The sequence below is a fragment of the Podarcis tiliguerta genome, assembly GCF_965153285.1.
Source record: "Podarcis tiliguerta genome assembly, chromosome: 3".
Classification (NCBI taxonomy): domain Eukaryota; kingdom Metazoa; phylum Chordata; class Lepidosauria; order Squamata; family Lacertidae; genus Podarcis; species Podarcis tiliguerta.
Window position 1 is genome coordinate 42,412,021 of NC_139536.1, and position 27,458 is coordinate 42,439,478.

General features: G+C 41.4%; 1 protein-coding gene across 7 annotated transcripts in view; it reads left to right on the forward strand.

Annotated features, from left to right (window-relative positions):
- The first annotated feature begins 511 nt into the window (after nucleotides 1–511).
- AKT3 (AKT serine/threonine kinase 3) overlaps nucleotides 512–27,458 on the forward strand; it is a 103,085-nt gene continuing 76,138 nt past the window's right edge. For 4 of the 7 annotated variants that reach the window (XR_014509156.1, XR_014509157.1, XM_083432224.1 and 1 more), the window contains exons 1-2: nucleotides 514–1,055; nucleotides 10,481–10,624. Coding sequence is in view for 5 of the 7 variants with exons in the window: in XM_083432224.1 (XP_083288350.1) it covers nucleotides 10,579–10,624 (46 nt within the window). In the remaining 2 variants the exon portion in view is untranslated. Of the gene's footprint in view, nucleotides 1,056–10,480; nucleotides 10,625–27,458 lie in introns of all 7 variants that reach the window. The other 3 variants (XM_083432222.1, XM_083432221.1, XM_083432223.1) reach the window with 3 other exon arrangements.

Sequence of the window (27,458 nt, forward strand, 5' to 3'; positions counted from 1 at the left end):
AAAAGTTGACAGCTACGCTCTGGGCGCTGTTTCCCCTCGTGCCTGGGAAAGGGGCACACCGCTCAAAATTTGGCCGGACGGAGGATTCTGGCTCCTGCCTTGCTCTGGTTTCTTCTTCCCTTGGTGGGGGCGCCTTCAGAGCCACCCTCGCCGCCTTCCTGCTCCTCCCAGCAGCGGCCTTTTCTGAGGTGCCTCTTCCTCCCCGCTTTCCCCTCATCCTCGCTTGCTCCCGCCCATCCTCCTTTCCCTCAGCTTTCCCGCGTCTGGCGGCCTGTCTGGTTCCTGCCTCCCCTTTATCCCGCCCCGTCTCTTTTTCACCTCAGCGCTCCCTCCGCGCCCCCACCCTCGCCTGTCGGTTGGTCAGCCCCGCCGGCTCCTTCCTGCGTGCCTCTCCTTCCCTCCCATTCATCCTCTTCACCTCCGCCTCCCTCCCTCCCTCCGCTCTGTCTGGCTCCCCCCGCCTTTTCCCTCCCTGCTCTGTCTGGCAGCCCCCCGCTCCGCACATCGGCGCTTCTCGCGAGAGCTGGGGGATGCCGATGCTGCCGCTGCTGCTGCCGCCGCCGCCGCCGCCTTGGAGGGGAAGACACTCGGGGGGGAGCCAGTGACGTCGGGAGTTTTCCTGAAAGTCAATAACGAGCCTGGCGGAGGCGGCCGAAACAACGGCGGCGGCGGCGGCGGCTGTAGCGGCAGCCGGACCGAAGGCTGGGCCCCAGGCGGCTCCGGGCACCCTGAGCCGGGAGCGGGAGCCGCCGCCCTGACGTCCGCGGATGCTGCGGCCGAGCTGCCCAGGCGGGCGCCGCCGTGAATAGCGGGCGGGGAGGAGGAGAAGCCGCTGTCTTATGTAGCCGCCGCCGCCCCTCCTGCGTCTCCCTCGCCGGCCGGGGCCTGGACCCTTCCCCACAGCGCTGAGGGGAAACGAAGGGCCGAGCCCGGCGGTGCTGTGGGGGGGCGAGGGAGGAGGGAGCGCGGGGGGCCCCCCTGCCCGGAACCGCCTCCGCCTTCCCGCCACTTCCACACCAACGGCCGAGCATCCGCCGCCCTCGCCTCCGCCTCAGGTAAACGAGCGTGGAGCTGGGATGGCGGGCGGGAGGGAGGGAGAGGATGGGCGGCGGGGGATGCTGGCTGGCTGGCTGGGCGCTGGCTGCTCTCGGGGCACGTGAGGTGAGGTGCGGCCGGGAGGAGCGGCGGAGGGTGGGGATGCCTCCTCGGCTGCGGCTTGGCGCACAGGCGGCGGCGGCGGCTCCCCCAATTTCTGGTGTGTCCCCGCCCCCCCTCCGCTTCCCACCCTGAAGGGGGAACGACACATCTAGGGCCTAGTAGTGATGATCCTCGTCAGTATCCTTGTGCTGACAGAGGGAGGAGGCGGCGGCGGCAGCAGCAGTTCCCCAGCTCCTCCTTCGCCAGCCATCACTCACAGCATAGAAAATATAACAAGTCCCCTAGACTACTAGTGCCTGTGTTTCTCTGTGTGTGTGTGTTTGGCGGGGCCTGACAGGCTCCTGTAGAGACACAAGAGGTTATATAACATTAAAGACGCGCGGGGGGGGGGGGGGAGGAAAGGGAGAGAGATGTGTGCTTGGCCACGAGGCACAACATACAGCGGCGCGCGCGCGCATGCACGCACGGGCGCAGTTATTTATATGGAATGTGGCTTCCTTTTCATCTGAAGGGGATGCTCGGGGAGGAGGAGGGCGCAGAGCGTTCCTTGCGCACCTGGTCTCTCCTGATAATATTCAGCCCCCACATCCAGCCACTTCTCCTCCCCACGACGCACACACCTTCGCGGTCACTGTGACTCCTCACACGTCCACATATTTCCCTCCCCCACCCTCTGTTTGTCGTGGATCAGAGGTAAATGTATATAGCGAATGGCCTTAGTTTCATGAGTAAAAAAACGTTTCCTCCTCTCTTTAGAACGTGTCTGTGTGATAAGAATAGAAATAGGAGAGGATGGTCTGTTCTGTTCATAGTAGTGTATTGCTCTGGAGCTGCTGCTGGTGCTGCTGGCAGCTGTGGCTGCAAGTAAACAAACCAACCTCTTTCTGCGCATCAATCTTGCTGGAACAGCCATTATGATGGCTGCTTTGCACATAGAGGAGTTGATGTACAGTACATGATTACTCGACAGACACTGCTTCTTACCCACCTCCTACTTGTACAGACCAGGATCTGAGGAGATTGAATAGAGTGACACATGTTACAGTTTGAAAAAAAGGCCTGTTAGTAAATAGGATCATCCTTAGAAGTTAATCAGTTATTTGTAAACAAAACTTAAAATGCTACTTTAAAAAGCACAATGTGGCACAAGAAATTTAGGTGTAAGGGCACTTAAAATTTCTTTTTCATGGTATTCAAACAATTTGGCATGTTTTCATTTAAGTTTTATTATAAAGGTAAAGGTAAATTATAATTACTTATAAATTACACATGATGGTCTGTCATAATGCTGGCAGATGGGAATAAATGAAATAGTTTGATGTGCTTTTATTGTCTGTGTCTTAATTCAAAGAAGTTCTTTTAGACTGGACTTTAAACTATGAAGTAGATTACTGTACTGAAGGTTGGGTAATCTAGTATTCTCAAAATTTGGCAAATCTAACATGTATTATTAGTACACACTGGATCATTTTTAACAAAGTAAATCTGAAGATTGAATTTAATTTGCAAGCAATATATTTTAGTAGCTGATAGATTATTTGCAATCATGCTTCAGAGAGCTTAGAGATAGCTGTTTTTGGGGTACATCTGAGAAACTCTAATATTGGGGTTGGGTATCTTGCCAACCTTGCTAGGACATACGGACGTTAAAATGCTATGAAATTAAAAGGAAGCTCTAATACACTGTGTAATTTTATTTTTATTTTTTCAGATGTATTCTGTTTTGCCTGTTTTGTAGAAAGTATATTCTTACTTGAACAATGCAATTCAAGAGTAGTTACAAGACAAATAAAATGTACAGTACTTAAAAACTATTTTGTTTTGACATCATTAAGAGTGTTCATTAAGCAGATTTTGTTTGTGGTTCTGTTTGTTTTCCTGTGAAGAGTTTTAAATTGACCCCAATATCTTTAATTGGATTGGACTGCTAATTATAATGTATGTATGCCTTGATTGGATGAGGCAAACATGGATGTCCAGATGAATGGTTCAGAAGAAGAGTATAGCACACACAATTATATCCACTGTCAGAAGTTCTGTATATGTATATTTAGCTAACAAACTCACAGAAGAAGTCATTTTCTATCTAGAGATTTCAGCTTTCTCTTTTCCTATGACAAGGGAAATGTTTTAATGTTTGTTTCTTTTATTATATTTTAACTTTTAAAAACTAAATTGCAAAGTACAATTAAAGTGTACTGTGTTTATCGCTATTTGTTATCAAAAATTTCCAAAATAACTGACAGTGAAACAGATAGGCAGTATGGTCTTCTGCATGTTTCCTTGGAAGGAAGTGTCACTGAGTACAGTGGGATTTGCTCCTAAGAAAATATGCATGGCAACAAAACTTATTGCTTTGGTTTATCTGATTTAAATGTAAGCAATGCCATTTAAAGGTACTACCTGTTCTTTTTTTAAACTAGCAACTCATTCTAGTTATGTTTGTTTAGAAGTAATTTCCACTGAGTTCAAAGAAGGTCCCTCCCCCAGTAGATAGCTCTGTCAGTAGAGCAAGAGACTTAATTTAAGGGTTGTGGGTTCAAGCCCCACAGTGGGTGAAAGATTCCTACATTGCAGGGGGGTGGACTAGATGGCCCTCATGGTTCCTTCCACCTTTACAGTTCTATGATTCTATATACATATATTTGCAGCTTTAGCATATGATATATTGTTGTCTAAATTGAAAATATTGCCTGTATGCAAATAATGACATACATTTTTCAAAGCTTTCTTGACAAATGGGAACTTAAATTGTGTGCAGAATCATACTTGGAATACTTCATTAAGTTGTTTCATCTATAACATAATTAACTGACAGACTATTCCTTATGCTTTGAGCACCTCTGTAAAGATGGGAACAGCAAGATATAATATTAAAAATCAAATACATTGAGTATTAAAACATTAATACACTTGAGCAACAAGTTGAGCATTTAGGCTAAAATCCTAAATTTATTTGCCTTGAGAGTTCATGTCCTATTGATGTTAAGTGGGATTTACTTCGAAGTAAATGGGATTAGAACTGGTTTGTAGGGGTGTAGGTTAAAATACATACTACAGGAGCAAGTTCCTTAGGCCATAACTTTATGCACACTTACCAAGAAGGAAACCCAATTGAACACAGTGGGACTTGGTCCTGGGTAAACATGGATAGGATTATTCTATATGAAACAAAAAAGTTTTTTAGTATGTTTGTGAGTTCATAATCTAGATAGATCTTTAACAGGAAATTAGGAAGTAATCATTAGAATATGTTTAGATTCTGTTATGGCAACACATGCTTTTATTGTGTCTATTTTGCAGAAAGTGTAAGGTTTTTTACTGCTTTGGGGGTTTTTTTTTGCCATGTATGAAAACCTAAATCTGTTGGATTTTCTAAGTCTTTGACATGTTCTAAAACAGAAATATTTCATCATCATTGGGATCACACAGGAGTAACCAGGAGTTATAGTCTATGCATATTTGCTTGGAAGAAACACCTACTCAGTTGAAGATTTACTCAACATTATTATTATTTACAGTTAACAGCGTTGAGACAGTATTGCTGTGAATTTGAAACTTGGCGACTGCATGAAGAATAATTTTTTGAACATTTGACACTTTTAAAAAATGGTTTATTGAAGTAAATAGATGCAAATAGGTGACTTTACTTGCATTAACATTATTCTCTTTATGAGAAATGGTGGGGGGACCATATGTTCATGAAGATCATATAAATGCTATAGAAATTAGACATGTACTCCTGAAGAACCCTTATAGGAGTAACACATGTATTCACATGAATACAGCTTGGATAATGACATTCTAATGGTTTGAGCTGTGCTTAGAAATCCAGTAGAAATGTCATTCTTGGAAGACTAATAGGGAGTTCAGAAATCTATCTTCAGGACTAGAGCAGAGTCCCCACTATGGGGCTTTTGAAACTGAATGTTGATGCTCAGTTACTACCTCAGTACAGGAGCTTGTTAAGAGACATCCTGTAGAATTGCTATTGTGCTTTTTACTCACATGTATAAAGTTACTTGTGTGCCATGATCTTGAAAGAAATTGATGCTTTAGGAAAAGATCTACCTTAGCAGACATTAATAATATATGTGTTTTATTCTTTCCACTGACTTGACTAGATACTGTTTCAGGCCTTCAGTGAATAAATACAAAAAGCTTTATCTTAAAGTTAACAGCCATGAAATAAATGCTGTATTATCCAAATTTTGAGAGATAACTGAATTCTCATAATAATTATTTTCTCAAAAGTTGAGTTAGCACAAGAGAAAGAAAGCATATTTATCTCTCATGTAATAGAGAAGCTAATGTTTGCAATCTTGGACATGACTATACTATTTAAATATAAACAATTAAACATTGAAATATATAGAAAGAGATGGTGGTGCATAACTGTATCCACCTGTATCCTAAGGTGCTTCTCCATTGATGGAATACCTTTTCATTCACAAAAAGCAAGTTAGGTTCCAAACTACAGCTTAAGTAAGACTATTTTATGCCAGAAGCAGCAGTTTGTCTTATATGTAATTCTCTGAGAAGTCTCTGAGGTACTTCTTGAACTCAAAGGTTCTTGTGGATGTCATAGTGTTCTTTTCTTGATCTCTCTAACATTTTGAGACTAAATTGCTTTATATTTTGGCCAGACTGTCAATACTTTGTCAGATTTAGGCAGATTTGGGGAAGTATAGGTGGTTAAAACAAAAATAAATTGCGAAGAGCTCCAAAAGGACCTATCCAAACTGAGTGTCTGGGCTGTAAAATGGCATATGCCACTCAGTGTAAACAAGGGTAAAGTGATGCATGTCAGGGCAAAAGCATCTTAATTTCACATATATGTTCATGGGGTCTAAACTGGTGGAAGACCTGGAACAAGACATTGGGGTTGTAGTGGATAGCTCAGTGAAGTTGTTGATCAAGTGTGTGGCAGCTGTGAAAAAGGGATCATTAGGAAAGGAAGTGAAATAAAACCTACAATATCATACAAATCTATGGTGTGATCATATTTGAAATACTGTATACAGTTCTGGTTTTCTCAGCTCAAAAAGTATAGTATAGAGGTGGAAAGGAGCAACCAAAATTATCAAAGGGCTCCCCTATGAGGAATGGTTGCAGCCTTTGGGAATTTTTAGTTTAGAGAAAAAGTGAGTAAGAAGTGACATGATAGAAGTTTACAGAATTCTGCATGGCATGCATGGAGAAAGTGGATAGAGGAAAGTTTTTCTCACTCATGACACTCATTAGCTTCCAATGAAGCTGAATGTTGGAAGATTCAGGACAGATAAAAGAAAGTACTTCTTTACACAGTGCATAGTTAAACTGTGGAACTTACTCCCACAGGAGGCAGTGGTGGCTACCAACTTGGATGGTTTTAAAAGAATTAGCCAAATTGGGGGATAAGTCTGTCAAAGACTCCTAGCCACTATTGCCATCTTCCACCTCCACTGTCAGAGGCAGTATTCCTCAATCCCAGTTGCTGGGAATCACAGATGGGCAGATCCTAAAATTAGCCAGGTGCCTGGTGCATTTTGCACCTGGATATCGGCCACTTGTGACCAAGTGAAGATGCCTTGGTGCCAGAATGGCACCTGACGTCTCTATCATCAGGAAGTGCATGCCTGGGGATCATTGGTTCTTGACTGTTTTCACACACTAATGCGACATCTTGTAGAATTCTATCAGTTAGATTTTATCTGCACAATCAGAATGAATTTCAGGAACCAAAAACTTGTATTGAAAAATACAACTTTCAAGCTGTCTGGCTCAAAGATGGCAACTAGGCGTTCCATTTTGGTAACTGTAACCCTGGTTTAAGGAGTCACTTGGTGCCTAACTTATATATCTGAGTTTCTAACACCGCTGATAGACATAGGTTGGTCATTGTGAGAACAGGATGCTGGACTAAATGGACCACTGACATGATCCATCATGGAGTTATATGGTATGGATTTTGCCAAGGCTTATTATATGCAGGAACATGTAAACTTTAGTTCTCTCTTAAGTTTAGTAATTGATCTGGTTTTCAAACTTTCATGTGAATATGGAACTGGGAATTACTGGCCAATTTCTGCTTTTGGATACTAAAATATGTGCTTCTTAGCGCTTTATTAGGGTGGAGTGGGGAACATGAAGATCTCCGGACACCAAGACGCCAACTCCCATCATTCCCAGTTATCCTGCCCAAAGGTCAGGGATTACAAGAGTTTAGTCCAGCAACATCTGGAGGGCCACAGCTCCCTCACTTCTGCATTAGGAGTTCATGGTATCAGAATTTTCAGAGTATATGTTCTTAAAAGTGCTGTACAGTAACATATCATTTTAATGAATAGGGAATACCTTCTGAACAGGTTTAGAATTGCTAACTCTAGTGCTGTCATTTTTATAGGAATTCTGTGAGCAACTGAAATGAAGGATTTCTATGCATTTTCGCCAAAGCATCCATTGCTGTTGTTGTCCACTTTGATATAAGGGGTAGCAGCACTACAGACATTCATAACCTTTTCCAAATATTGTATTGCACAGCTCATTTCATATTCTTCTACTGAAGAGAGATGAGAGAGAAAGGGGATACCTGGATTCATTTTTCTAATGTTGCAGCTATCTGTTCAGTTGTGCACATGGTGTGGAGGAATACCAAACTTGCATTATCCCTGCTAGGTGTAATTCATCCCCCAAAGCAGTTTTTATAAAATATTGCAGTTTCATATGTTATTTTCACTAATATATGGATTTTTATGCACACATTGCCAGGATGTATGTAATTTTGTACACATTGCTGGAGAAGTGCATTACAAAATTCAGATAAGTGTGAATTTCATAGGATGGCTGTGTTTCAGTGTTCATTTGTTCAGTATGTGGTAGCTTTAAATACAAACTTAATTGCATTTTCCCTCCATCCCTAGGTTGGGGGGCACTATACTTCAGTGGTTCTGATCCTACCTTCAATAGCTATTTCCAGAGTGTAGTTATTCATGGCCATTGTTCAGTGGCATGCAAATTGTATTGTTATCCAGGTTGTTTTAGCACCTGCCTGAAATTGCTGAGACCCGTCATCTGGAGTTTTGTAATGAGTTGTTGCGAATATGTTGATGACACCCAGCTCTATTGGAGGGGGTTGAAGGACTAGGCATATTACTTGGAGGTGGTGAAGGTCAGCCTTTGGGACAATAAATTGAAGCTGAACCCTGAAAAGGCAGCTGTTCTGTGTTCCAAGTGCTCAAGTTTGGGAGGTGGGAAGATGGCCCATTCTGGATGGGGTTGCCATCACCTGGAAGGAGCAGGTCTGCAGCCTGGGTGATGCTCCTGGATCCAGCACTATCACTCAGGTAGCCTTGGTGGCTAGGAGTGTCTATTTCCAGCTCTGGCTAGTTTGTTGGCTATGGTGTCTCTTGGACAGAGATAACATTGTCACTGTTTTATGGTATCCACCTCTCTTTTTGAAGTTGTTTTGTTGCATTTGGAATGGTTTTACTTTTTTATAATAGTAGCAGTTTTTCTGTTTTTATCATTGTCTATTTTATTCTTATAACCTGCCCTGGGACTTTATGGCAAAGGGCGGACAAGAACTCTTATAAATAAATGAACATGATGAAGCAGATTTGTGATTTGTATATATTTTAGTGTTAGAAACTCAGATATATAAACTAGGCACCAAATGGCTCCTTAAACCAAGATTACAGTCACCAAAACAGAATGTCTAGTTGCCATTTTTGGGCAAGACGGCTTTAAAGTCACTTTTTACAGGGACAATCCTACTTCTTTTTCTTAATGGTGACATGGGCCATTCCTATCATAGAGATATTCTTCACAACTTTGAGCAGGGCAGTGGGGTGGGGTAAGTGAAGTTAAGCAGCAACAATTAACTATAATGTTTTTCACTGCTCCTGCTTGGGATACACAGAAAAAGCATTTTGGTTCCTGAAATTCATTCTGATTGTGCAGATAAAATCTAACTGATAGAATTCTACAGGATGTCACATTAGTGTGTGAAAATAGTCCAGATCCAAAGATCCCCAGATGGTGGAGATGTCAGGCACCATTCTGGTGCCCAGGCACCTACTTGGTTGCAAGTGGTCAATAAAGGTAAAGGGACCCCTGACCATTAGGTCCAGTCGTTGCGGCGCTCATCTCGCTTTATTGGCCAAGGGAGCTAGCATACAGCTTCTGGGTCATGTGGCCAGCAGGACTAAGCTGCTTCTGGCGAACCAGAGCAGCTCACGGAAATGCCATTTACCTTCCCGCTGGAGCGGTACCTATTTATCTACTTGCACTTTGACGTGCTTTTGAACTACTAGGTTGGCAGGAGCAGTGACCAAGCAATGGGAGCTCACCCCGTCGCGGGGATTTGAACCGCCGACCTTCTGATTGGCAAGCCCTAGGCTCTGTGGTTTAACCCACAGCGCCACCCGCGTCCCAAGTGGTCAATAGTCAGGTGTAAAATGCGCCTGGTGCCAGGCTAATTTCAAACACTGATATATTTTTATAAGAATAAGCAGTTGCTTTTGTTTTTAGATGATGTCCTTAGGTCTCAGAGCGTGAACTTTCTTAGAAGGGGCATTCCCTTTGGTGTGGGAAAGAAGGGGTAAGGGCTCTTCCAAAATGGCATTTCACCCTCCACAGTGTTGTAAATGTTTGTATTTAAAAGAATTCCCTAAAAAAAGTTTGTTACTTGATTAATTAGGGACATCCATTCAATCAGCTTTCTCCAACATGGTGCTGCTGTCTAGACATTGTTTAACTTGAACTTTATCAGCCCCAGCCAGCATGGCCAATTGTAAAGGATGGTGGGACTTGTAATCCAACAAATACTGGAGGGCAGCAGGTAGGGGGGGGGCTATTTTTAATAATTCAAAAGGGGTTTAACAGATTGATCTAAGTGATTGGCCAGCTAAAGTTCACAGCTCTGACTTTTACAAATGGTTTGGTTTTTCTGAGTCAGCAAGCATCAACATCTAGCAAAACAACTTTTTTGGATATTGACAAGTATGTTTAGCAGTGAGCTTGTTCTTGAAATCCGTGACATAGCTAAAGCACTGTTTTTGTTTTCCCAGGCGTATTTGCCTTGTAGTATCATTGCTATCCTCTAGGTGCCAGGTAAAGGCTATTCTGTTCATCTGTGCTTTTAACACTGTGGTTTTTTTCCCCTGGATGCTGTTTTTAGATGATATTTATGTTATTGATCTGAATTTTTGTAAGTCAGTTTTAGGGGGAAGGTGGCCTATAAAGTTCCTAAATAGTCACCATTTGAAAAAGAGCTGTTTGAGTGGACTGGGTGTCAAGCAACAGTACACATCAAGTTAATTTTTTTGCTTTATACTTACAGGTTGATTTAAGATACAGAAAAGTCAGAAGAGACTTGAAACTCAAAGCGATACTGCAAAACAATATTTCTCTGAATTGAAGGCTCATTGTGGAGCTATCATGAGCGATGTTACAATTGTGAAAGAAGGTTGGGTTCAGAAAAGGGGTAAGTGTTGAATTAAATAATATACTATCCTGTAAGAATTGTTCATGGATAGTGGCTGTATTTCCTCCCCTTCATTTAGTAGTTGTTGGTCTGTGGTGTGGGGAGGCAGCGGTGTGTGCACCTTTACCGGTCTTCAAGCTACAGCTGCTGCAAAGCATCTGTGTTACAGCTGCTATGGGCTTGCAAGAGATTTGGGAATTGAAGGTGAGGCTCAGCCTCCTTCAGGTGGCTGGCAAGGAGCTGGTTTGGAAACCAGCATGGCTGTATTTAAACAGCAGTTGGTGGTAAAAAGGGAGATAGGGCGAAGAAGAGCAACTAAGAAGAGAGGACAGTGGAGAAGAGATGGCTGGGAGGATAGAAAGAGGAGAAAAGGTGAACAAGTGGGCCAGAAAATCCTTATGAGACAACCAGAGGACAACATGAATCAGGGTTTTTAATGGGGAACCTGAGGTGTGATTCAAAAGGAAGTGGGGAGAGGCTGGAGTTGGGGGGGGGGAGGACAGAAGGCCATACCAGGGTCCCACTAGTGGTTTAACTTCTCCCTTGGTAAATGCAGCAGTAGATCAACTGCTCTGAGTGAGTGAGGAGAGGGCAGTTCCCATAATCATCCATGTGGATTAGGAGCTGTCCAGTACACATGGGTAGTTTATGAATGCAAACTCTGCTCCCATAGCCCAGCAAAATAAGCATGTATAGTGGTACCTTGGGTTAAGAACTTAATTCGTTCTGGAGATCCATTCTTAACCTGAAACTGTTCTTAACCTGAGGTACCACTTTAGCTAATAGGTCCTTCTGCTGCTGCTGCGCCGCCCCTGCGTGCTTCATCCTGAAGCAGAGTTCTTAACATGTGGTACTGTTTCTGGGTTAGTGGAGTCTGTAACCTGAAGCATCTGTAACTTGAGGTACCACTGTAACTGCAACAGCAGCCCAGATGATCTAGAACAGTGTTTCCTAGGACTACCTGATCTCTGTAAATTATATACTAAGGGGATTGATGGGTAATAGCTGTTCTGAAATGCTCTCCCACCCGACCCATTCACAGTAGTATATTTATGCTTTTAATAACAGGTGTTAATGGGAAATGTGAAGGAATGGGTTTTACTGCCCTGAACTGCCTGTATCTTATATGCGAGTGCATATTTTTCCTGGTGTATATGCTTTTGTATACTATGGTAATGTATGTTTCACTTGTTTGTCTTGTTGAGTCCTAACTTCATGTCTATAACAATAACGTGCTACTCAGGGAAGCAATAGAGAGACCCTGGAAAACCTTTGGAGGCAGTTTGAATAGGGGCAGCCTAACAAAGAAGTAGGCTGGATCTAGACACATCAAAGAAGCGATTCAGTTAAGCGTGTTGTAAACTTCTTACAGGGAAATCCTGTTGGCAAAACAGGTCTCCACAGTGCCATCTGGTGTCAGTGTTATAACGCATATAAAGTGCTTTATCTTTACCAATGTAGCTGAGTCCAGAATCTCTTACCTGGTGGCAGCAAGTATCACAAACAGTGGAAGGGTGGATGCAAGCAGAGGGATACATTCTGTTGTGTCCAGATCTCTCTTCCTAAAACAGCATGAGGCCCAGGTGGTTGGGACAGGCCCATTACAAGTAGCAGCACTTTAATCTGAAGGCAGTTTTAACATATTGCTTTGATCACACACATATGAATTACTAAGAAGTCTCACTGAGTTCAGAGGTACTTACCGCAAACTAAGAGTTCATTGATTGCAGCCTTTATCTTTCTCATTTCTAAATATATATGAATCTTAAACTGTTTTGGATCACTGTGTAACATTGCTTTAGCAACATAGTGTTCCATAACTCTTATCCAAATACTATCAAAGAACATTGTGCTCAGACCAATGTTCTAACAGTAAAATGGTTTAAGTAGCTCAGTGAGTTTAAATTGTTTTTAGCAAGTGTTGAAAAAGTTAAAATCCATTATATTGAATCTAGAAGTTGAACAATTTATGGGTAAGATCCCCTTGCTGTGCACCCCTTGGGCCATTGGTTCTGGAGTGTCTCCCAACATTCTGGAGCAAATTTGGAATGGGGGGCTGCAGAGGGAGAGAAGTAGAAGAAAGAAAACCCGTTTCCACAAGCAGAAGTTCATTGCACAAGCAAGATGCAACAATTGGATATTACCCAAATTAATAAAAACTCTATACAGGAAGGCATCATATGCATATCCATGCATATTGATATAAAATGGTGAGTTCTATGCATTTTGTTTTAACGTACTTTCTTTGTTTTCTGTTTTATCTGCTGCTTGCCACTACTTTAAAAAATTGTTTGAGGGTAGGGTAGTGTTACAACTTCAAACTGGACAGTGGTCCACGTTCTGGAAAGCATGTGTGTATTCTCGCTTTCATGTGTGCACAGAGACAAAGGCTAAGTTACATAGTAAGGCACAGGTATGCTCTTTCATGTAGACATGCAAATGCATTCTTTTTCTTAGTAAAAGTTCTAAACATCAGAAGCTCTAGACTGGCTTCGTAGTTAGGCACTGCTCTCTGTTTGAGTGGGAAGGGATTCAGTTATGTCATGATCAGGAAAAGTTGGTTTTTGCTATTTTGGACCCCTTCTGTGGAACTTGCTAATTCATGATCTCTGCTTACCTGGGAGTAAAGTAAGCCCCACTGAACTCAATGCATAGGATGTTACTGAAAACAAATTGGGTTTGGGAGGTGGGTTGCAATTGTGGCTAAACCTGATTTGAAGGGTGTCTGAGGGCTATTTTTGTGCTACATTTTGCTGTGCAGGTTTTTAGAGATTTCTGCCCCCACCCCCATCTTTCATCAGGAGCTGAAAGGTACTACTTCCTGATTGGTCAGTTGGGATTCTTACAGGAAATTAAAGGAAGCAACAACACACGCTTTGTATACAAAATATAGCATTTCAAAATGAAGCCTTAATCTTCCTTCCTGCAATGTGTATGTATGTTCCTGTGTTAATTGGGACTTCCTAGTAATGGTTGTTGTTGTTAACAAGGGCTGCTGCATCAAACAGCTGTGCAAACCTTTGAGAGGCAGAGATGTGAGAGGGCATCAGAGGAGAGAGGGAAGGAAAGATGAACAGAGGCCAGTGTTGCCCACGGCACCCCTGACCATCATTCAAGGCACCCCAGGGTGCCACGGCAAACGGGTTGAAAACCACTGGTATATTTACACTGAGGTAGTCAGGATGCCTGGTGACAGTTTCTGATGTCTTAAGAGACACTGTTGCTGATATCAGCCTCTAAATGGCTTTTTTCTTAGGCAGTGGTTTCAAATCCCCCCCCCCCCCACTTGAAACTTGCTAAGGAGAATGTTGGACTACTTAATTATTTTTCTTCCTGCTGTAGCTGCTGTATGATTTCTAATTGTATTTTATTGCTTCCTTTATTCCTTATACAATTTAAGAAATAAAAGAACTAATAAAAATCAATATGAATATTTAATGTGATGGATGTGCTGCCTGAGATATTTAAATGCAGATCCACAGACCATAGTTTGGGAAGCCTGTATTTCTGATTGCTTAGACACTTTAACTAAGCTTGTGTTACTTTACTTTGGTAAAACCTTTACATAGGGCATCCTCTCAGACTAACACAGCCACCAGCTCCCTTTTCATCTTCACCAGACATACGTTAATAACACCCTACATTAATACATCCAAGCCTCAGCTTCCTCCCCAGTTTTCCCTCACAACTTCTTCATGAAACTCCTTTCTTTCTCAACTTCTCAACTCACAAAAATCTCAACTGACTACTAGAACCTCCAGCCAGCAGAGCCTGTTGTCACCCAGACCAATCATAATGAATTTACCTGATCTAGGCTTTGCCCAATAAATGCTCAAAGCAATCCTCTTTCCCTTTCCTCTCATAACCTGTCACCACGAGGCTACTGCTTAACAGGAGTAAAACAACAGTATCAGTTCAAGGCCTTGAACTTTGACAGTCAGAGGTCCCAGAATCTTGGCATTGATGATTCTTTTTAATAATAAAATATTATCACTACATCTCCTATTCAGTTACATCTCCTATTATGTATTGTTGTTGTTTGTTGTTTAGTCGTTCAGTCGTGTCCGACTCTTCGTGACCCCATGGACCAGAGAACACCAGGCACTTCTGTCTTCCACTGCCTCCTGCAGTTTGGTCAAACTCATGCTGGTAGCTTCGAGAACACTGGTGTGTTATCTTTTTGGAATAGGAAAACAGGAAGTTTAAAGGTGTATGCTAGTTTTTACTTTTACAGAGATCTAAAAAAATATTGTGTGTCTTAACAAAAAACACCCTCCCACAATAATAATAATAATAATAATAATAATAATAATAATAATAATAATAAATAATGTATTTGTACCCCACCCATCTGGCTGGGTTTCCCCAGCCACTCTGGGCAGCTTCCAACAAAGATTAAAAATGCATTAAAATGTCACACATTAAAAACTTCCCAAAACAGGGCTGCCTTAAGATGTCTTCTAAATGTCAGATAGTTGTTTATCTCTTTGACATCTTATGGGAGGGCGTTCCACAGGGCGGGCGCCACTACCGAGAAGGCCCTCAGCCTGGTTCCCTGTAGCTTTACTTCTTGCAGTGAGGGAACCGCCAGAAGGCCCTCAGCGCTGGACCTCAGTGTCTGGGCAGAATGATGGGGGTGGAGACGCTCTTTCAGGTATACTGGGCCTAGGCCATTTAGGGCTTTAAAGGTCATCACCAACACTTTGAATTGTGCTCGGAAACGTACTGGGAGCCAATGTACACTAGGTCTTTCAGGACCGGTGTTAAATGGTCTCGACGGCTGCTCCCAGTCACCAGTCTAGCTGCCGCATTCTGGATTAGTTGTAGTAATGCTATATTTTTATAGTATATAATTACATTAAGAAGGTCTGTAACAGCAGTTATTTATTTTCGCTGCTTTGTGATGTAATTTATGAAGAGAACAATGGAAAATAAAAGAAAAATAGATTTAAAAACAAAGTTGATTGTGCCCTTAGTGTGCAAATTATACCAGTGTGCTTTCTGTTTTTTAGGAAGAAAAGTGACAAGCTCTGATTGTTTGAAAAGGATTTAATTTGAGTAGCATTAGGAAGTTTTTGAGTCCTCTCAGTATGCTAGATAAACCAGTCCTTTCCTCTCCATATTTATATTTGGAAGTATAGCTATCTACTATGTCTTTATATGGGACGCAGGTGGTGCTGTGGTCTAAACCACTGAGCTAGGGCTTGCCGATTGGAAGGTCGGCAGTTTGAATCCCCACAACGGGGTGAGCTCCCGTTGTTCAGTCCCAGCTCCTGCCAACCTAGCAGTTTGAAAGCATGTCCAAGTGCAAGTAGATAAATAGGTACTGCTCTGGAGGGAAGGTAAACGGTGTTTCCGTGCGCTGCTCTGGTTTGCCAGTAGCGGCTTAATCATGCTGGCCACATGACCCGAAAGCTGTCTGTGGACAAACACCGGCTCCCTCGGCCTACAGAGCGAGATGAGCGCGAAACCCCAGAGTCGTCTGCTACGACCTAACGGTCAGCGGTACCTTTACCTTTACCTTTTATGTCTTTATATAGATAGTAAGATTCTGCAGCTTACCAATATTGCTTACACAATATAATTATCAAAACAAAATTGAAGGAAGAATATTCACAGAAACTACATTCTGCCACATGATGAGCGGACATGGTTTAAGAGAAATATGTAGTCATTCCCAGTTTGGCTTCTATACCTGTACATATCACCTCAAATTAATCTACAGCTTTGTTAATATGAGGGTAGTTTCCTTTATTCCATGCCATCCTTTTATTAGGTGGGAAGGTTTTGGAAGGGTTTAAATTGATATATTTGTATGTATTGTTGTTTTAGTTTGTTGTTAGTCGCTTCATGAAGTGATACATTAAATACATACAACACATACATAGAAACATGTTGTTGTTGTTTAGTTGTTTAGTCATGTCTGACTCTTCGTGACCCCATGGACCAACCCATCCCAGAGGTAGATCTAGAAAAGCTCTTTTACAGCTATTTTAATTTAATGTTCTTAGGCCTTGTTTAGTTTTTGAAAGCCTGAAAACTTGAAAGCTTGCAGTCTTGACTTGGAGGAAGGGGTTAGTGTTGCAAGGTTTGGGTCTGATGGTGTGTATCCTTTGACACTGCCATCACTCAATAAGTCTATGATACTTTAAGCTTGCAAGTGTTCTTCTGACACATCTTAAAATCCTTACAAGGATCAGAAGAAAAACTTCTAATCTTAGTATTTCTTTTCCCTAGTGACTTTTTTTAGCTTTATGTGGGGTACAATGTCGGAAACTGCTTAGTCAGGCCCCATGTGGTGAGCCATGATGTCACAACTTCCTAGTGAAGAACTCTTTGTACTTACTCCACTCAAGCTGACCATTCCTTATGAGCAGAAAGAAGTATAAAAGATTTCCAGTTTGAGTAGAAATTTCCTTGATCTATAAGATCTGCCCAAGCTACTGTGTATCTTAGTACAGTGGTACCTCGGGTTAAGTACTTAATTCTTTCCGGAGGTCCGTTCTTAACCTGAAACTGTTCTCAACCTGAAGCATCACTTTAGCTAATGGGGCCTCCTGCTGCTGCTGCGCCGCCAGAGCACGATTTCTGTTCTCATCCTTGAAGCAAAGTTCTTAACCTGAAGCACTATTTCTGGGTTAGCGGGGTCTGTAACCTGAAGCGTATGTAACCTGAGGTACCACTGTATTCCAGATGTTTCTTTGAGTCCTGCTGCCTAACCTTCTTGCTTCCCAATGTCCGGCCCTGAGACAGTGCTCTTAAAAGTGTATAGCAGTGCTTTTCAAGTGATAGCACTCTTGCCAACTGACATGCGATGTTCTATCAGTTGAAGAGTTTTCCCTCCTATCCCTCTCACAATTAACAGACCACCCCATTTGTAAGCTTTAATGCTTTACTGACTCCAAAGGTTAGATTAATGTGCTATTCCATGCAGCAGCAAGAAGAACACAGGTAGAAATACTGGGTTTACAAAAAACAGAGAAATATTTCTGAGCATGTGGTCTGGGCTTGAACCCAGATGTGTTGCCTGGCCAGTTTCATTTGGTGGAAGAGAATGAAGAAAGAAGCTTCACTTCCTCCTTCATCAGAGTTGAGGGGGCATGACCTAACTGAACCTAGGGATTCCATTCTGTGGTCTTAATCCCTTCATGCATTAATTAACCATAAGCTTGCTAGTTATATTTGACTGCAATTTCCCACAGTTTGCTGGACCCCCTTTTAGAACTTGCCTCAGTGGTCTCACATATTTTTTAAGAAGAAAAACTGTTCTAGTCACTAAGAAAGGCAACATTTGATAATATGGTATAAAAAGTCTCTGATGTAGAAGTGCCTAAAATTTAAAGATACAGGGTGGTATTCAACTATGTTTTACTGTTAATAGTCCCATTGAAATTAGTTAACATGATAGTTGAGTTCATTAATTTTTATGAATACTACCCACAGTTTGCATTTGTTTTCTATTACTGTTTATATGTACTGTATTATTTAAAAAACCCATTGATGTTAGACTCTGTGTGATGATATTAAGTAAATTTTTCTTAATGACTTGGTACAAGGTCACTTTTCTCCAATAAGAACTATTTAATTCACACTTGTTTTTCCCCCATAATCCGTGCAATCGTTCAACTGTTGTTGATTATTGACTAAAGGAGTTTCTCCCACATAATACTAGAACACTTGCAGTAGATTCAGAACAGACAAAGAAAAGTATTTCTTCATGCAAAGCATAACTAATTTATGAAATACGCTACAATATGTGGTGAGGGCCCCTAGCTTAAATTGTTTTAAGAGGAGATGAGATAAATCCATGGAGGATGAGTATGTGAATAGCAATTAGTCATGATGGGCATTGAGAGGCAATAAGCTGCTAAGTATCAGTTGCTGGAGATGGGTCAACAGTGGAGGGCCCTTGCCTTTATACTCCATATAGCTTGTAGGTTTCCCAGAAGCATCTGTTTGGTCACGTATGGAAACATGGACTTTTGCTTTGATACAGCGGGAGCTCTTACATTCTTAAGTGAGATAAAATTGAGGAAAAGAACAATGCTTCTGATGCACTTTGAGAAGACAATTTCATGATTTTTGAATGCGGTATCCTAAATTTACAAGTAATAATAATAATATTCTTGGCTTCTGAAGTGACTAGAGATTTTTAATTGATTTATTGGATTCAGTTCAATGACTTTTAACCAATTAATTGTTTGAAGCTACAGTCCTGCACCCAGTTACCTGGGACTGAGTTCCATTGGACTTACTCTTGAGTGTATAGAATTATAAAAAGCTGAAGTCCTAAACACACTTAAGAGGAGAGTGATATCCATTGAACATTGTCAGAACTATTTCCAAGTAAACATTCATAGATTTGTGTTGTAAATCATCTAATGCCTACAGAGTTGCACTGCCGTCAGATGTTTCATGTGGTAGTGGCCTGGGAGAGGACATTCTCTGTGGCAACCCCGAGTCCATGGGTGGGGAACTCAGTCCAATGATTGGGCTAGATCCAAATAAATAAATAAATAAATAAATAAATAAATAGATAGATAGATAGTCTAGTAGCACCTTAGAGACCAACTAAGTTTGTTCTGGGCATAAGCTTTTGTGTGCATGCACACTTCTTCAGATACCAGTGATCCTTATGTCCCTCTTAAGCACCCTACCTTTTGTTGAACTTGGACAGGCGGGCAGGACCATCCACTTGTCAGCCATCTGACATTATAATGGGGTGAGGTGGTTGACACTGTCAAAAGTTCAAAGCCAGTCGCTGTAACTACTGCTGATCATCAGTTAGAGCAACCACCTTTGAAGATGCTCTTTCAGTGCTGGGAGTTTGCCTTCAGAGAGACTTCTTTTAATGGACAATCAGCTGATCATCCATTAGAGCAGCCATTTTCAACCCTGGGTCCCCAGATGTTCTTGAACTACAACTCCCATCATCCCTGATCACTGGCCATACTGGGGGATGGAGGGACGGACAGAATTTAAGTTGTAGTCCAGCAACATCTAGGGACCCAAGGTTGAGGAAGGCTGTGTTAGAGGGAGACCCTTTGAAGCATATGCAGAGGGGGAAATGCTACTTAAACCGGAGCATTTTATAGTCTTTGCAGGCAAAGCAGTTTGTATTCAAAGCACTGAAAGAGGGATTTAAATACAAACTACTGCCCTGGAAATATTTTTTTTTTAAACTGATTTTAAAATGAATACTTTTTCTTTCCAGGGAAACACTTTGCATTCAAAGAATTTCCATCACTACATCACACTGACTCGTTTGCTTTAACTGATTTTAATACTGTGTTTTAAAATTGTTGTAACCTACCATTGGGTCTCATGGTGGGCAAAATAATCAAATCAAATCAAATAAATAAATAAATAAATAAAGACTATTTTTACCACTCAGTAAAAAGCTATAGGGATATGTTGACCCAATCTCCACTCTCTTATTGGCAGTTACTCAAAGGTCTTCACATAAAATATATCCATATATTAAAAGCAATTTTTAAACAATGAGTATTGCTTGTTATTTTTTCTAACTGTATTAAATTATGAAACATATAAGATTAATTTGCTTAGAATCTATGAAGTCACAAATTTTCAGAATTTAGAATGATGTGCAGTAGATATTTGTTTTTTTAAAAAATAAAACAATTTAATATATATCATAGTGAGTCTGGCTTTGTCATTTGTTGTTGTTTAGTCCTTTAGTCATGTCCGACTCTTCATGACCCCATGGACCAGAGCACGCCAGGCACTCCTGTCTTCCACTGCCACATGTAACAGTCTCCTCTGAATTAGTAACAGAGGATGAGGATCTCAGGAGTTACCAGGCAAATGGAGAAAATCATGGGCTTTTCAGCCTTGTAAGAGAATTCCAGATCTCATCTATTCATTTATCTCAGTGACCACATGTTCAGCATTCAGCATTTGACTCATGACTGCCAGTAAGCTCCATTTCACCTCTCACTTATCTGTAGCCCCCAGCTTATGTTTTAAGGAGAGCTGACTGGCTCAAGGTACATTCATAGAATGAGGTAGGATACATGGAGAAAGTGAAGGAAGACGTGCACCCGCAGAGAGTTCTGTAGGTAGCAAAACAGAAAAATGGGTAAGAACGTAAAAAGAGCTCTGCTGTATTCGTGAAGTCAGACAAACAGGGCATGACTGCAGTAGCCTGCTCTTGCCTTTGTTGCTCCACAACTTATATTCAAAGACATGTTGCTTCTAAAATTGCTCAACAAGATGAGGGTATACACCTGTTGTCATGTGTAGAGAAAGACTGTACAGTTCTTTCAAAGAGCAGATGAGGCACTAAACCTGTTTCCACATTACAACTGAGAGTTGCAGGTGGGAAACCACCTGAATGAGGTTTTCTCCATGCAAAATAATTCACATAAAAAACATGCATTAGCAAAAAGCGTTGTTATGATGTTCACCTTTTGAAATAGCCTTCTTCTACATTATTTACATTTGTACAGTTAAGAGTTCCTGGTAAGATGTATGCTGTTACAAACAAAAATGAAATATTTTTAAAATGTGTAACCAAAATGTTGTGTTTTTTTATTTTGAGGAAGTGTAAATATAATGTTTAAGAAATTGATAAGCAAAAGAACGTCTGCTTTTTAAATGCTGCTAAATGATAATACTTAAAAGGTTAAATAAAAACTAGAAAAGCTTTGAATTTTGAAGTATTTACAACAGCTAGTAATATCACTTACTGAAGACATTTTTGTCAAAGTTGAAGAAGTTAGAGCTAATTAATTTCTTGGGAGACATATGATGAAATAGTAGGTGTGATAACATATTTGAGTAACATATGGTCGTTATGAGGCACCTTTCTAATGCCTGAGCAGCAAATTAAAAATAGAATTTTTATTTTTTCAGTATGACTTATAAAAGGTCTTTGATATACAGTATTGTATTTAACTAGGTTTAGTTTCATTGTAAGTTAACTTTACTACTTCATATTTGTATTGGAATAATGAAATCATACTTGGAATATACTACTACTTGTGGTCTGTCAACTATCTATATAATGCTCAGTGCTGAACCTAGATAGGTCTTTTGGTTTTTGCATAGAGATTTCAAAGAGAAGACTTCCTCTCAAAAGCCCTGAAAAACCTGGACCATTTACCTTATACTCTCCCTGTATCTGCCGACTTGGGCACTGAATTCTTCAAGGGAGGCCTTTCTTGTGAATCGGCCAACGATTGAAACCTGTTGTGTGGGATAGGGTAGGGTGTTCTTTGCGTGGGAACTTTGTTTGTGGAATTCCCTCCCATTGAAAGTATGGCTATTTCCCTCTTTCCTGACTTTCTGGTGTCAGTTGAGGATAAATATGTTTACTCAGGCTTTTGGGGGGGGGGACAGAATTTAAGTTCTGTTACTTGTATTTTACAAACACCGAAGAACTTTTTTATGGTTCTTTTTGTGATTTTAAAATATACTGTTTTAGTTCTATTAGATTGATTATATTTTGTATATTACACTGAGATTCTGTGAAATGAAGGGCAGTCTAAAAGTACTATTATTATTATTACTACTACTAGCTAAGTTTGCTGGATGTGGTAGAGCAAGGCCTAGAGGATTTTGAGTACTAGGGTTTGGCAATATCTGTTTTTCAACATTGTGCTATAGCATCAGCTGAGCATTGTGATATACTGAAGTATTGCAATGTCCAAAATAAGGATGGATCTATGTAGAGGCATTGACTGGCTTCATGGTTTTTCCCCTATTGTGATTTTTGCATAACACACACACACACACACACACACACACACCATGATCCACAATATATTGCCAGGTCAAAAATTAGAAACTGATATCATGATACGGGTTTTAAACTGGCTTTGGATGATATATCGCCCAGCCCTATTGACTACTTTCCTAATCTTGTGTTCTTGTTCCTCACTGTCCCATTCGTTATTGTGGCTCTATTCATCAAACTGATCACAGCCTCTAGGCTTTTAGGATGAAGTAAGCCTCAATATATCCACTCACTTGCTTGCCCTTACCCGTTCTACATTCCTATCAAAGAATTTGTCCAGCTTCTAATGCCTGACCAGGAGTCAGCAAACTTTTTCAGCATGGGGCCATTCCACTGTCCCTCAGACCTTGTTGGGTGGGGGGCTGGCTATATTTTGGGGAAAAAATATGAACGATTTTCTTCCGCCCGCAAAGAGACCTGAAGATGCTCCGCTTTACCTGTCCCAGTTGTTGTCCCAATAGCCGCTGTTGGGTTTCTCCAGCCAGCCAGGCGCCATGGCGGGGTAGCAGGCTACATTGGTTGGCGAAGACAGAAGCAGCATCCCCGGCGGAGGAGCCGCGGGTGAAGGTAGGGGAACCGGGGCATCGCCAGAGCTTTTACCCACTACCTGCTGCTGCTGCTTCCTGAGAGGCACTGCGGAGAAGAAGACAGAGCCACCCATAAACGGTGGCCGTGGCCACCGCAATGGCCTACCTGAACGCCATGGGAGGAATGAAGGAGGGACAGAGGCAAGGGGTGATGAAGAAAGTGCGTGAGGAAGCAGCGCTTAAAAGGGGTGCGGAGAAAGAAGGAAAGGTGGACTGAGGGAGAGGGAGGAGGAGCCAGCAGCCGGCGTCACAGCCCCCCTTCACAGCGCCACCCTGCTGAGGCGGGCGAGCTGACTCTTGACGGTGACCACTGTGGGACAAGATTGCTCCGTCCCTGAGGAGAAAAGCACCACCGTGTGAGGGAGAGGGAAAGAACGCTTGCGCTGGTGATCCACGCGGCGATTCCCAGAACGTCCGTGGGCCAGATCTAGAAGGCAATTGGGCCTGATCCAGCCCACGGGCCTTAGTTTGCTGACCTATATGCTTGACCATACAGTGAATGAAGCACCATATTCCTCAGAAGCTGTTATACAGCTCAGTATATAAAGCAAGATTTTTTTATATGAATGATCATCACCCAGCCATCACCCTGCTTTGTAGGCTCATGCATAAAAGTCCTACATTAGTAAAGAAAAAGTGTTTTATATGCGTTATAAACTGTGACACCAGATGGTGCTGTGGAGTCCCATCTTTCGCCAATGTGATTTCCCATTATGAATTTTACAACGCGTTTTCCAGGAACGCTTTTTTTATGTGTCTAGATTCAGCATGCAGTTTTGTATGCCACTTTGAGACATTTAATGTAGTAACAGGAAAAAAATCAATAAATCATAAATGGTAGAAGTTATTTAATATTACCCTCTTACTCTCAAGAAAACTTATCTGCAGAGAAGCCGCTTGCAAAGGAGCACCTGCAGAAGTAACACCTGCTGCTCTTGGTAGGGGATGGAGAGGAAAGGAGAACAATATCTTAATACCCCTTTGTCCCTCCTGGCTATTTAATTCAGAACTGGATCCAAGGTGGGGCAGGTGGTCCTCGGGGTGGGTTACCCTCATCTGGGAACCTGGATTAAGGTCATGGGGATGATGTGGGTTGGCCTAACAATAAAAGCTAATTGTGTGCCTATTTCTGTTTTATTGTTGTGGCGGTAAGTTTTTTTTTCAAATGTATATATGGGATGCAAATTTTTAATAAATAAATAAACCAAAGTGGTCAAATAGCCAGAAGCCTGCATTGTTACATACACTTCCTGCAAAAATATATAAAAAGATTTAAAATTCCAGTATTTCAGGAATTTTTAGTAATTTTAAAAATAAGCTTCACAGCAAGGCTATCACACAAGTGCATAAAATCTGGACTTCTAAAAATCATTTGGAAGGGCCATAAGAGTCACAAATAGCAGCAGAGGAATCCTACAGTATTTTTTCCTGCATAAATAACATTTAGGAAGACTGATATAGCCAGTGTTGTTGTTTTTATTGTCATCTTCTCAAGAAAAAAGGAAGCAGTGTTGGCTTTGTTTCCAGTTTTGTAGGCTTATGAAAGTAGTCCAGACAGTTGTTTGACCTCAAATAGACCTTTTAGTCTCTGACTTGTCAGATGACACGGACAACAGGGAGATCACAGTTGATTGGCATTCAGATCACAGGCAGCTACTAGGCTCAGTGCATAGCCAAATACTGCTTTAGGATTTAGACAGAGCCACTCTGGCAAAGCAGCCTAGTTGTCAGAGTAGCTGGTGTTTTCTTAACGAACTGTTACATAATGGAGAGGCTGAATGCATGCTGCTTTTTATGTTCATAAATATAAAGTGCATTTACTCCAAGAAAGCAAACATTTTCCCTTGGGGAGCATACCATCTGGGAGTTGCTGTCACCTTGGCCACTGTTCCCACCCCCATGGACAGCACCTGACTTCTGCTGCTGCCGCCCTACTTTCTCCTCTTCAGGTCTAGCAAACTTGGATGTGCCATTACCTACTCGCTCTCCGTGCAGCCCTGGTTATACTGTTTTCTACCCCAGCTTACAAGGCAGTGTTGAGGAGTGCCTGCTGATGAGGCTCTAGCTGCACCATGCTGTCCTCAGTTCCCCTGATGGGACTTAGAAACAATTGGGAAATGAAATTACAATTGGTACCTTGGAAGCAGGCACTTTATCGTGTAGTGCCCCCAACGTAAAAAAGAGAGACAAAAGGGGATCTTGTGACAAGCAGTACCAGTGGTTGGTCATGCTGCAGCAGTAACTGGTGTGTATATATGGCTACTCATGCTGGGTGCTGTCTGTTTTGCGCCATCTCCCCAGCATCTGCTGCTGACACCTCCTCTAGTGGTCATTCCCCCACTCCGGCTGTGGGACCCTGTAAATGGGCCCCAAAGTCCAGCTGTAAGAGAAGGACCACTTCAAATTATAATCTTTGCTTTTACTCATTTAATGCTCTTACTCATCTTTGCTGTTGTTTTGATCTGGTAAGTTTTTATTAATCTCTAAAAGTCCAGATAGTTCTATAAATGTGCTAGCAATCCTTTTTGTTTTTGATTTTGTGATAGCATTGTTGCCTCTGCAGATTGTGGTTATTAGTTGATGTTTGCTGGTTCTGTTTGTTCATATGTTCCATTAGGGTGACCTCATCACCAACCATTCCATCCTTTAAAACCCATTTCCTGCATTGTCTTTGTTTTTGAAACAGGATATATTGAGGACAACTCCGTTCTGTGTTCGTCAAATGAATGTGACAAACCAATAGTGCATCTCAAAAACAATTCCAGTGTAAACTGTCACTTTTCTGCTATTGACTGACTTTTTGAAATTTCTACATGAATGCATTTATGGAATAAAGTTACGCTGTGAATTTATTTTGAAAGTATTTTTAAAAATTGGTGGAAGCAGCTGGCATGTTACATATTACGCCCATTCTTAAACAGCTATACTGGTTGCTTATTGTCTTCCAGGCCCAATTCAAGGTTCTTATGTTGACATTTAAAGTCCTGAATGACCTGGGGCCCAAATATGTAAGAGTGTGTCTTCTTCTCCAGTATCAACTTGCCTGTTCAATACATTCAGCAAGTGAGGTTGTCTTAGTGATGATCCCAGCTCTGAATGAAGTGTAGTGTGGGGGCTGTGGAAGAGCCTCTGTGGTGATGGCTGCGTCACATGGCTGTGAAATGATCTTCCCACTGAGGTGTGCCTTGCCTCTAAACTATTCATTTTGACAACAGGTGAAGGCACACCTCTCTCATTGGGCTTTCAGAAGTGGAGAGGGGCGATGTCTGGTTTCAGTATGACTTTGTTGCTGTATTACTTATGTAGATATGTTATGTGAACTGGTTTTAATTATTTTATTAAATTTCATTACATTACATACTACCCTTTGACAGTTGTGCGGAAGGGCAGTTAAAAATATAGTAATAAATAAACAAATAATTTTCACTGCAGTGCATCAGGAGTTGATTATCCTCTCAAAAGGAAGAAAAACTACTGTACAAAAAGAGGAAAAATAAACCAGTTATAGAAATTTGTTCAATAGTTTCCCCCTTCACAGAACAATAATTGCAAATAACTGGTAATTCAGTTAAGTGCTGACAAAATTCAGCCTGCTCATAATGGAAGAGGTTGTCTACTAATGTTTTTGACATATTGTAATTAGTGTGCCTCACCCCCTGTGTGAAATCAGTGCGAAAACAGAAAGGCCTTTGATGAAAGCTGAATTTTCACTTGGCTTAGTGAATTTTATTGTGTAGACGGAATTAAAGGTTGAGAAAAGGAGTGAGAAGTCCAATAAGGAGACTTTTTTTGAAGGAATAATGTAAGTGTTTCTATACAATAATTTGGTAGATTTCAAATCCATTTTATTGCTGTTTGCTACTAGTTGTTTCAGTTAACTTACAATAACACATTGTGAATTTTTGTACCAATTTCTGTTAGGCCAAACAGACTAGTGAGATCACAGGGAACTGGTGCAACAAATGGTAGCACAAAAATAGCTGTTGTAGCACATGGGGATTGGTTCCTCTTTTGTGAGAAACCTTCTCTTCCACTTCATGTTTGGAGCTGCTGTTATGGAGGAAGCTCTGTTTGAATGCAGTCTTAAAAAGGCAACAGTAACTCAGAATGCAAACATTATCTTTTTTCAGGTTTATATGCTTCACTGCTCACCTCTTTCACTCCCATAAGATTTGTGCTGAAAGTGTTGGTTGTTGATAGACCTTTGCTCTTTCAGTGAGATAAACTCCTTTGTTAACAAGTATCTCCTTTGTTGGACTGTAATTTTTTAAGAAACAAAATCTTTTTATTTAGTTTATGGTTTGCAACTAGCACTATTGGACAGGTAGGAGGGGGGAAAGTGCAGGAAAACAGCTAATTATAGTAATTGCAGCTGGTTTCAAAGTACTTCTAACAGTTTGTGCATAATGCTTACTTGAAAGCATCAAATGGGCGCTAGTTGTGAAATAGAACACCTGTTTGTTGTTGAGCATGTGTTTATGCAGATGAT